This window comes from Gallus gallus, chromosome 2 (genome assembly GCF_016699485.2).
Source record: "Gallus gallus isolate bGalGal1 chromosome 2, bGalGal1.mat.broiler.GRCg7b, whole genome shotgun sequence".
Classification (NCBI taxonomy): Eukaryota; Metazoa; Chordata; class Aves; order Galliformes; family Phasianidae; genus Gallus; species Gallus gallus.
Genome location: NC_052533.1, coordinates 65,174,398 through 65,186,455, shown reverse-complemented (window position 1 = coordinate 65,186,455; position 12,058 = coordinate 65,174,398). Strand labels below are relative to the sequence as shown.

Sequence of the window (12,058 nt, the reverse complement as noted above, 5' to 3'; positions counted from 1 at the left end):
ATTACTTGGAGCATAGCCAACAATTACACAGTGAGAAGGGGAAAAAGTTCTCCATTTTCCTTGCACAGCCAAGGAAAAAACAGATCCTACAAATCTGCACGTCTGTCATCTCACTCTTACAAAGGAGTCAGTCAGTTCTGCTGAACAGAACTGACTGTTATAATTTCTGTGCTTCTTATCTCAGTCAGAGACTACCACTTAAGACAGAACACAATTCTTCCTACAGCATGGCACGTCTCTATTTCCTCATCATTGATTGGATGTACACGTATATTTTTAATAACACCATGACCTAGCTTACCTCCCCCCCCCTCCCCCCAGTATACGGTAATGTATCACCATGAGTTGACAACCTGCTGGTGGATCCCATCAATCACAAGCATCATCAGGAGAACCGACAAGAAAAATGAGCAGCTTGGAGAACTATCACATGTGAAATCTTAACACGACTGTTAAGTGAGCTGAGCGACAAAAAGTACTCAACAACTAATGGCCAGATTCCATACAATAGGGACTAAAAGCAAAGTAAGACTTTCATTAAAGTGACCAAAATAAGGTATGAGAGGAAGAGAAATAAACCCATTTTGGGAAAAAAAAAAAAAAAAAAAAAAGAGAAAAACATTGTCTTGAATTTTCATTGGTATGAATCATGCTATCAAAACAGTTACTGGAATCTGAAAAGCCGTATGCCTCCTTGAAGGACAGAGATTGCCATGCAACTACAGGTCAGGCTAACCTGTACTTGTGCACAAATCCAGTGGCTCTGCCCAACGCTGAACTAAGGGACGTGCACCTGAGCATCCCACAGCTACTCCTTCCCAGCAACAATTTTACCTCATATGACCTCATACAAGTTCATAAATCAGGTGCTCTGCAATAGGGCCTACAAAACCCTATATATTTAACTACATTGTATAATGTAAGAAAGCTTCCAGATCTTACAAGAATGAAATCAAGGAACTGCAAAGCACCGATTGTGCATTTAGCCTCCACCAAAAAGTTCCGTTCATTCTAACTGAGACAAAGTATTAAGGAGTTGAATGGCACAACTGGGCCCACCTGGCAAGGGGGAAGAAGAAAAGGTTGCATTAATTCTCAAGCAACTGATAACAACTCTCAAGCAACTCTTGACACTGCAGACAGCAACAAGATGAGCTTATAAGAAAAATAAACACCTGGAGGATAGATAAAAATAAGGCAGAAAGCAGAGATAACATTTTATACAGACACAACTTTTGATAACGATAAATAAAATAATTGAAAAGCTGTCTGGGAAGAAACAGGATAGACATGTTTAGGATTGTTTTGAATATTTCATGTTAAATTTATGGTCAAGCTATCTAAAGCAAAGTTTCACATCTTCCTCTATTGCAGGAGAGCACAGAGCAGTACGCTAACATATAATACGTTGACTTTTCCATGTTACAGTTCCTCACCTTAGCCTAAGAAGTTGATCAGCACATTTGGTACCTGAGCAAGAATTTAACTGGGGTAGCAGTTAAGTCTCCAAACGTAACAAGACCAGTGTTAGTGGAATAGCAATAGAAACAGTGAGAAATGGTGCATCAGTGAACCAGACTACTCATCCAAATGTCCAAGGACAGCTCTTGGTTTATTTTTGTTCTTAACCACAAGTCCAGATTGATCTTTACCCAACAAAAGCTGGCATCCAATATTGTTTATTTTTCTATTTTCCTGTTTGCAGAGGACAGATTAGCTCTTGCATACACTGAAGTTTCTGTCCGCTGAAGTCTTTTGCTAATCACAGATCAGCATATATACACATATATATATCCACACACACACTTACTGTAGGTCACTAAGAGTTACTAGACCTTAAGATACAGAACACCTAGACGTCCATGCCAATGGCAACAATACTGACCACAAGAGAGTTTTTTGCTATCCAATGGGATTTATGGGATGACTAGCTCACTGCCACTAACTAAAAGAAATAAAAAAAAACATTGTTGACATTTAATTCAGATATTGAGCCTACTGCAAAGCCACAGAAATCAAACTTATGTTCCAGAAGAGCAGCTCTAATATCAAAAAAAACATTTTAAGAGCACGCTCTGCCCTACACAGTAAGAGTCCCAAATGTTTACTTACTGTGTTTTCATTCAAAATAAGAACAAACAAACCAATCAACCAACCATATTTATCACAAACAACCTCTGGAATTTTTTAAATGAAGGTTTTTTTTAACATATTGATAAGATCTGTCATGAAAATGTAAAAAAAAAAGTTTCTTTTTAAAAACAAATGTATTTAAAATTCTGAAGTTATAATCTTGTATTAAAAACTCAGCTTACAATAGCCTGTTTTTAAAGTAAGTAAAGTAGCGTTCAGGTGTCCCATCAGCTGCCAGAGATTTTAAACTGCAAACCTGAACAGCAACCCATGAATCATAGAATCACAAAGGTTGGAAAAGACCCACAGGATCATCCAGTCCAACCATTCACCCATCACCAATGGTTCTCACTAAACCGTGTCTCTCAACACAACTTCCAAAGAAGAATCACTTGATGGAAACAAAGTCTGTTGAAGTGCTAAGCACTTTCAGAAAAAGAATAACTGAAAATCACGTAGTCAGTTATGTCATTCAAAGCAGGAGAAAGAATTGATACTGAAAAAAACAGCATAAGTAATCATGCTTATTGATGTTCTTATAGTGGCAGAGGCTTACAGAAGTCAGATTTACTGATTACAAAATCCTGAATGCACCCAATTTCATTTAAGTCATGTCTTTCAATGAATGTTTGCCATTCGAACATTGCCTTGACCCATTTATTACACCAATTCTTCTATGTTAGGAGTAGTTTTATTAATCAGGTAACATTGCATGTTCTAACAAGAAAAATCAAATCCATTACAATGCAGCTTACACAGACAAGAAAATAAAAACCTGCAATATTCACCAGTTATTAGAACATAATGGATAACTGAAATAAATATTTGATAAACCATAAGGTGTTAGACAAAGAAATAACTTGAAGCCTGTGACACTGTTTGTAAACTTAAAAAAAAATTAGAAGGGTGACCAGCAGAAAGAAGGTAATAGGATGTTCCCAGAAGTTAGTAGTCAGCATCAGTCCAAGACTGGAAACCAGAGAAATCATAGTGGTTTTGTTTAACTGAAGTTTTTTGAAAGCAGAGTCAGGTCAGCCACAGCATGGTTTAGTTAAACCCGTTGCAAAAACCTTAAAGAAGGAGGGAAGAGTCAAAATGTCTGCGTGACCTGATTCAAACTGATTAACTGCCCTTCTGCACGATTCTAGTGAGTTCTGACCATTGAGCATCGGTCATATTAAACAAACAACTTTAAAATTTAGATTATCCTCACTTGCAACCAGTTGTTTTAACAGCTGCAACGTCGTAACATGATGGAAAGTGCAGCAATGACAGAAGAGTAGCAAAGTCCTAGGCCGCAGCAAGTGAGGACCTGCTCAAATGCAAAAGCTGTGGACACAGAAATAAAGAATCTGCTTACCTTTGGAAGACCCCAGGTATACAGAGATCTCCAGCAAGATACCCTCGCCTCTACTGCCAACTCTTAAATGAGATCTGGGAAGGGGTGGAGCCAGGATCAGCTTATATCTGAGCTCCCCTGGGTTGGCCCTGCCTTCCCACCAAGTCATTTAAATAGCAGAAGTCACCTCCTCAGATCAATTGAGATTGTAATGTATCACGCTACAAACTATCAGAAGATCTCCTTTTTTTGTCAACCATACAGAAACAAAGGGTACCCTCATTAAGAACTACCTTTCTTGCCTGGAAACTTGACACCTTCCCTCTTCACATATTGATTTTCCAGTAGTACAAATCATGTTTCTTTCTTCAGATATATCGTCTGCATGAGTGATAGAGCAGAATGGCAGACATGAAATTACTTATTGTCTGCTAAGTTCTCCCCTGATGTTAAAACCTGGCAGCACACCTGGGCTGCAGAAGTCTCCATAACACTTAGTGCAGGACCCCAGAGACAACCCTGTGCACTGTTACTTTAAGACAGTCAGGGGTGACCTCTGTTACTTAAAGGCTTTCATGCTTTTCTTCGCAGTTACAGCACTAAAAGTTCTGCTGGGCAGTAGAATAAAATATATTATATGGTGACTAGAAAGCTTACAGAACAAAAATACTCAATTTTAATCACAGTCTATACGTACACTTAAGAGAAAAAGCACAGAAGGCAAATATGGAGACAACAACCAGCGGACCATCCTTCAGATGCACACTTATGCACTGTTTGCAACAGCAGCCTGAAATTCTGCAGCTGAAAACATGAATCAATATGATTCATCTTTATATTTTTTCCACTACGAGTTAGTTCTATATGAAGTCATTGCCATACCCTGGAAGAAATTTAATATCACATTACAGCAGCTACAAGGACGCAGCAGAAGTGCTTATCAGGGCAGGGAAGAAGCTCACATGGTGCTCATGTTAGCTGCGCACGCAGTGTAAACAAACAGCAAAGCAGGATGGCTGCTGTGGTCCTGGCAGATCTCTAAGTATAACAGCTGCCGACTGCTTCTTGCTAGAAATTGCTGTTGTATTTGGTGTTCACAAACTCTCTCACAGGGGCATATTTCTGGCACAAAGTAGCAAATATGCGCTAAGCAAAACCACTGCTGCCCCTGGGCCACGCTTGTCAAGAGGCAGGCACTTGTCCCAGCTGTCCCTGGGTTCTCTCTGTGCCTGCTCAGCTCAGTCCTGGGCTGCAGCTCCCAGGTTGGGCTCTCCCTGAGCTATTAGAGAGCATCCAAAGGAGGGCTACAAAGGTGGGGAAGGGTCCAGAGGGCAGGATGTACGTGCAGAAGCTGAGGTCCCAGGGTTTGTTCAGCGCAGAGCAGAGGAGCTGAGGGGACGCCTCGTGGCTGCAGCGCCTCACAGGGAGCGGAGGGGCAGCACTGAGCTCTGCTCTCTGTGACAGCGACAGGGCCCGAGGGAACGGCATGGAGCTACATGACGGGAGGGTCAGGTGGGGGTTAGGGACAAGGTCTGCACCAGAGGGTGGTGAGCATGGAACAGGCTGCCCAGGGCAGTGGGCAAAGCCCCAGGGCTGGAGTTCAAGGAGCGTTTGGACAATGCTCTCAAACATAGGGCTTGAATTTTGAGTGGTCCTGCGTGGAGCCAGGAGCAGGACTGAACGACGAGAGAACCTAATAGTTCCCTAAGTCCCCAGCTTCTGCACTGATAACCCCACCTGGAAACACCGCAACTCAGATCAGGGGCTGTGCACCACCACTCACAGCCTCAAGCCGTCCCTGTTGATTTCAGACATCCTTGTTGTTCAAAATAATAGCTAATACTCAGGGCAGGAGAAGAACGCTTTGATAGCAGTGGAGCTAAGGATGGAGGGGAACTTGAGGAGTTAGCAGTAAGGGCTTAGGAGCTCCAGCCCTTCAGGCTTCCTCTCAGGGCACTCTCTCACAGGAAATAATACTCATTCCTTGAGGGTCACAGAGCTTGCTGTGGTTATGCCAGTTCAAAGCCTTCTGTTTCCAGCTCAGCAGCTCTTGCAGGCCTGGAGATGATTCACAGCGAAGGTTGCTCACGTGCCTCTGTGGTTCCACAAAGTGGTAAAGTGAATGCAACCATGCCAGGGGGCAACGCAGCAGGGACCCGAACACAGCTAGGCCTGTGCCTGCAGCAGCCAGCTGCCCTTTACTGAAAGCACCGTTCAGTGACACCCAGAGCAGACAGACAGACAAGCAGCCACGCTGCATGGCACCCTGTGCAGCCCTGCTCCCTCACGCAGCACCCAGAGCAGCCGAGCCGCACCGTGCGAGCCGGGAACTCCTCCAGCCGGGGCTCAGCCCGCAGCACTCAGCCAGCCGGCAGAGCAGCACCCCGCAGTCAGCCCCAGCCCTTCGCCTGCCCCCTCCGCAAGGCGTCCGGGGCCGCCCGTGTCTTCCAGCCGCAAACACGCGCACGGGGCGCGAAGAGAAGGCCGTCCTGTACCGTCCTGCCCCCTCCCCGCCCCGAGGCTCCCCGTTATTCCCCCCTTCCCGACCTCCGTGAGGAGCAGCACCTGTAGTTGTAGCCGCTGAAGCGCTGGCTCTCTCGCAGCAGTGCGCGGTACAGCCGCAGCACCTGGGCCCGGCTGGACGCTGCCATGTTGCCGGCGCAAGGCGGCTCCTCCCGCCTCGGCCGTTTTCCCCGCCCGCGGCGCCCGGGGCCGCCTCCCGAACCCGGCCCTCTCTGCGCGGCACCCGGCGACGCGACGCGGTGAGTGGCGGCCCGGCCCGCGAGAAGGCGGGTGTTGAGCCTGGGCCCGGGGGCCGTCCCGTGCTGCTGGGTGCCGCCGGGCGGGGCGTGGAAAATGCCGGCGGCCTAGGCCCGGCCGAGGCGTCCCGGAGCTGGGCAGTGGGGTGTTTTTGTGCGGGTGTCTGTGGGTCGGTGAGTGCAGCGTGGATCTCGGTTATACGTGCATCTGTTGCATTGTGCGCGCGTCTGCGGCCTTCTTAAAGGTGCGTGGAGGAAGCAGGCGTGGACTGTAAATAATGCGGGGGGAGCGGGGGAGGAACGGCGTGCGAAGTTGGACAGTGTAAGGTTGGGGTCGGGGTCGGGGTCAGGCCTGGAAGTAAGCAGCAGGTGAATAACGTTTGCTTGTTGCTCTGTGATTTCTAAGCAGCTTGGCGGCACATTTTCAGTCATAGAGATGTGCCTGAGCCTGATGCACCATGGGCTCTGCCCGGTGCCAGAGTGGGAGGCCATGGGCACAGGCTGAGGCTCACCCTGAGCACCAGGCAGCACTTCTGTGCTGTGTGGAAACGAGCACTGGCACAGGCTGCCCAGGGGCTGTGGGATCTCCTCCTTGGACATCTTAAGGAAGCTGCCTGGATAGGAGCTTGAGTCCCTTGCTCTGGGCACCCTGCTGCAGCTGGGGTTGGGTCAGATGGACCACAGGGCCCTGCCAGCCTCAGCCCTTCTGCTATTCTGCGCTGTGTGAATCGTTCCTCCTTCAGCGCCCCATTTGGAGTTGAATTCTGTTGCTAAAGCCATCCTTGTTTTGCACAGCTGTAGCTCAGACGTTGTTTGAATTGAGCAGTGAGAACTTCTGAGGGAGATTAACAAGTTTTTCCTGCCTCAGCACTTTTATTGGCAAGAGGAAACCCCCGATATCATTTTTCCAACTTTCTCTACAGCTGTGAGAAATGGCCATAGCAGTGCTATTGGTGAATTTAATGCACAGGCCCACATGTGCCAGAACAGGCCTTGGAGAGGGCAGTACCCAGGCAGCAGCCTGTATACACACTGCCTTGGTATTACTCAGTCCAGAGAACAACAGTTACCTGAACAGTTTTAAATAGGCTCTGCCTGTTTATTTGGATTTTATTCTCTGCAGCAAGGCTGAGTCTCAAATTCTACTTAATCACCTCTTATGTCGTTTATGCCTGAGGCATCCCAGTACTGTTCCTGCTGGAAGCACATAGCATCCCCTTCTGCTGAAAGTTTTGCCATTACAGAATAAATTTGGCCTTGTAACTTACATGTATGTTGCCCCACCTGCGTTGATAATGTTATAATATGAATTCTTTATATTCTTTCTTGCTTCACAGCACATTTTGTAAATAGGATATGTTTGTATTTATTCTACGTGTGTCTCTGGCAGAAGTATTTCAATTGCTGCTAATTAAACTCATATATGTATGCTTGGGTATTGTTTTTTATGCCAGTTTTACATCTGATGGAATTATTGCATAAAACTGAAGTAGTTCCTAGTATAAATAATATCAGTGGCGTGTCTCAAGTGAATGCTCATATGGTCTTTATATTAGAGCAGCCCTTGTAGGCTTCTGGAAGCCTACTGACATTTTCTGACATTTTCCACACATTCCGGATTTCTTGGGTGTTGTTTTTATCAAAACCCAAACTAGAAATGGTAGAGGAAATGCTTTGTTTTTATTTTTTATTTTTATTTTTTATTTTTGTTTTTTGTATATATGGTTCAAAAGACTCTGTGTTTAAAGAATCTAAACAACTCTGCCTGGAGGAGTGAATCCTTGTAGCCCAACCTATGTTGCTAGCCCAGGCTGCCATACCAAGAGCGGAGTCTACATGAACTGCCATTTCTCCCCCATCCTTGTAGTTTTCAGCAGTTGGGGTGCTTAATATATGTTAAAGCAGAACAGCTTTAATCCACAGATTTATCAACTTCCCTGAACACAGCAGCAGCAACCCCGTCCTTTGTTTTGGTCATGGGCTTCAGGCAGCTTAAAAGATGTCAATTAGAGAACAAAAGCTAGCTTTGAGAGTTCAGCAAAATTATGTGAAGGATTTCTGTAGGTGAGTGTGTCAGTGGCTCTATCTAAGAATAAGCTTTATTATTTTCAATAAGTAGAATGTTGATATTACAGTCATCAGCTATGAAGATGGGGGGGTAATTAGGAAGAAAGCAAAAGGCATTAGGTAAATTTTGGTTACAAGGGCGTTTGGTTTAATATTTGTAAGGTAATTATAGATGATTTCGAAATGGCTTCAGATGTTAATCCTGTTTCTGAATCTCCTTGAGAGTGATTGAGGTTGTTTGTTTGTTTATTTATTTTATAACCATGTTTTTTTTTTTTCTTAAAGAAGTATCAGAACTTACTATGTTTAAAATAAGCAATAGGCATGTGTACTATCAAATGCAAAGGAAACACACCAAAGCAAAAAAAAAAAAAAGTCTTCTCTTGTCTTCTCTTCTGGTCTTAACCTTTATTTGACTTCAGAAGGGAAGAACCATTGTTAAGCAGAGACTTATCTCTACGCAGTCAAATTGGTACTGTTAGCTGGGAAAAAAATATTATTTTCTTAAATATTTTATTAATGCTTTTTCTTGGAAGCTTTTCTGAAGCCATCGATTATGGTCTCTGCTGATCTGCAGTAAGTGGGAATTACCTCTGCTGTGACTAACGTTTGTAATTTTGAGTAGGGTGGGTTGGATGTTTCTGCTGGCCTTCTGTTCAGGTGCATCACTGCAGGCCTATAGAGTATTTCAAGCACAGACACAGCCCAAATGGTTTGTATGACCTCTGTTATGTCCTGTGACACCGGAGCCTGTGTTTTGGGAAGCAGAGATGACTTCTTTAACCTGTTTGTTCACCCCGAGTTTAGTCTAGATGCCAAACCAGAACCAGTCAAGACACAAGATGTGGGTGGATGTTTTTCTTCCTTTATTTTTTTTTTTTAATGATTTTTTTAAAACTTATTTTACTTTTCAGAACAACTCTGGTTTAAAACTCAGTCCTATTTTATTACTTTTTATGATGGTGGGAGTAGAGAGATGTTCTTAATTGCAGAGGTACATATAATTGAAGGGGGTTGACCAGTGTAAATGTGTCTAAAAGCCCTTGCTTTTGGCATGTGGTCTGGCAGAGGAAGATGGCTGTGCCTTTCCTTTTTTGCATCTCATGATAAATGAGCTGTTTGAGAATGATAAAGTAATATGAGTATCTGGAATAGTTACTAATATTTTGAATACGTAGCTGCTCAAAAGGAGGGGGGAAAAAAAAAAAAGAAAAAGGAATTTGGGTGACGTACCTGAAGAGATATTGAACTGCTGTGAAAGGAAACAGCTGTTGTATTCTCCAGTACATGTTGGATGTTTTGTTGTACGTTGCCCAATTGTTCCTTATGGTGCACTATTTCAGCTTTATGACATGGCGCTCAACACTTAAAGAGAATGTGTGCTTTCTTGCTGTGCTGCTGCTCATGTTGATTATTTTCCTTTTGGGGTCAGAATGATAATTGATAGCTGTGATATTATCATCTCTTAATTATTACTTTCCAGTTTATGAAAACTTTCTCGCTTTTCCCTGCTGCTATGCTCTTTCTTTCTCTTCTTTGCAGCTGTTAGTTGCTGATGGACAGCGTCATGCATAATGAGATCCATTCTGGGTTATTTTAGATCCTTTATAATAAGGGCTATAAATCAAGGGAAATCTTTGATTGTCAGAGTTGTAATGAATTATATGATTCAGCCATTCCCTGTAGTGAGCAAAATTTAGGCAGTATTTAAAGAAGGCATTAAATAACTCTGCTTCTTACAGTTCTTTTTTTTTTTTTTTAACTTTTAAAATATTTATTTGATTGCCTTTTTGGATGAGATAGAAAAGGTAGTTTTTAATCAGGAGAAGAAACATTTGTGTTTCAAATTCATCTGTGCTCCTGAATTATTTGCACATCTTAGAAAACTCAAAATAAGCATTCAGAAGGAAGAAGCAGCAGTAGAAAACTCTTTGTCACTTCTTGTGCATTACTCCATTCCTTTCTGAACTGACAAGCAAGATGTTTGAAGACTGTAAGAACAGTAATAATAATTAAAACAAACAAACCAAAACTTGCTGTTGGTCTTCTGTTGTAATAGTTGGCCTTGTAAGGAATTCCTGTTTCTATCACTGCTCCTAAAACTTTGCTGGTTTGTGATCTCTAGTGTTGCAGGTGTAGAACTGGAAGAAACACTGCATTTTTTTTTATTTTCTGTAGGACTCAACTTTATTTTTTCAATTTCCTATGGCCATGTACAACTCCTGAGGATTTCATGGGCATCGTATTTGCTTATTAATTATATATCGTGTTAAGCAGCTAGATAGTTCAGCAGTCATGGGACAACGTCTGGATCAATGTGCTATATTGATATATTCCATATTGATTTTAAAGAATGCTTATAGTGGACATGCCTGTAAAATATTTTGGCAGTTATGCATGAAAAATGTTTTAAGCGTCTAGAATTAGAAGGATAATTTTGTGTTACAGCACTAGGCCAAAGTAATAAGTAATAGGCGATTAAAATTTCTAATAATACTCAGATAATTCAGTGTGTAATAGTTCTACCAAATATGAATGACACTTCTAACCTGAATGCTGATGAAATTCAAGGTACTTTTCCAACCAACTCAATGAGGAATTAACATATAACCACTCTGTGGTCATCTGATATGGTGAAATCATACCAAGAAGCCCAATCATGGGAAGAGTGAAGGGCAGGATTTATGACGTGTTCTTGTCTGTGACCTCATCAATTTTGAAGAGCTTTCTCTGCCATGCTTTCCAGTGTTTTATCCCATCTTGTCTTAAATAACTTCCCACTCTGTATGAAAAATACTCTAGATCATGTCTTGCTGGTAAGTTATGCTCTCTCCTGCTTAGCCTAAGCCACCTTCTTACCCAGGTTCATCCTGCTATTTCAGTTATGTCCCTTAGAGTCGCTTTGTGTAATTCCTTTCCCTCCTCATGGCGTACAGTGGCATCATATTGCACTTATAGCCCAGCCAGCCAACTGTATCCAGGGTTGCATCAAGCAGAGTCCCCACCTGGAGTACTGCATTCAGTTTTGGGACCCCCAACACAAGAAGGACATCAAGATATTGGAGCAGGTCCAGAGGAGATCCACGAAGATAATCAGAGGGCTGAAACACCTCCCCTACAAGGACAGGCTGAGAAAGCTGAGGCTATTCAGCCTGGAGAAGAGAAGGCTCCGAGGAGACCTCATAGTGGCCTTCCAGTACCCAAAGGGAGCCTACAGTAAAAGTGGGGGAGGGACTTTTTATAAAGGCATGCAGTGAAGGATGAAGGAGAATGGCTTTAAACTGGAAGAGGGTAGATTTAGATTCTTTACTGTGAGCGTGGTGAGATACTGGAACAGGTTGCCCAGAGAGGTGGATGCCTCCTCCCTGGAAGCATTCCAGGCCAGGCTGGATGGGGCTTTGAGCAACCTGGTCTAGAGGGAGGTGTTCCTGCCTACAGCAGGAGGTTGGAACTAAATGATCTTAAAGATCTCTTCCAACCCAAACCATTCTATGATTCTATGATTCTCCAGAGCTGTTGTTCAGACAGGCAAACTTATTTAGTTATTTTCAATTTTTTTTTTTTAACTGGACACTGAAAATTATAGCAAACCTAGCTGGAAAACAAGATTAATACTTCAAAAGTAACTGCTAATCTCTTTGTAGCAATCTATGTATCTTCTTTTTGACTCATGGTTTTGTTGACAAGTTGGTTACAAACAGCGCTGTCAACCTTTTTTGTTGATTATGATCTCATCTAAGATGTCTTGCTAGTGCAAGAT

The 12,058-nt window shown here is 43.2% G+C and overlaps 2 protein-coding genes across 36 annotated transcripts in view; one reads left to right on the top strand and one right to left on the bottom strand.

The window, feature by feature from the left end:
• LYRM4 (LYR motif containing 4) overlaps positions 1-6,154 on the bottom strand; it is an 84,485-nt gene extending 78,331 nt beyond the window's left edge. For 3 of the 6 annotated variants that reach the window (XR_005854279.2, XM_015275893.4, XM_015275892.4), the window contains exon 1: positions 6,020-6,154. Coding sequence is in view for 5 of the 6 variants with exons in the window: in XM_015275893.4 (XP_015131379.1) it covers positions 6,020-6,123 (104 nt within the window). In the remaining variant the exon portion in view is untranslated. The remainder of the gene's footprint in view (positions 1-6,019) is intronic. The other 3 variants (NM_001198888.2, XM_025147264.3, XM_015275894.4) reach the window with 1 other exon arrangement.
• A 45-nt stretch (positions 6,155-6,199) lies between these two features.
• The window catches only part of FARS2 (phenylalanyl-tRNA synthetase 2, mitochondrial), a 239,355-nt gene continuing 233,496 nt past the window's right edge, over positions 6,200-12,058 (top strand). For 12 of the 30 annotated variants that reach the window (XM_040696299.2, XM_040696293.2, XM_040696298.2 and 9 more), the window contains exon 1: positions 6,200-6,234. The gene's annotated coding sequence lies outside the window, so the exon portion shown is untranslated. Of the gene's footprint in view, positions 11,115-12,058 lie in introns of all 30 variants that reach the window. The other 18 variants (XM_040696291.2, XM_046938308.1, XM_040696294.2 and 15 more) reach the window with 3 other exon arrangements.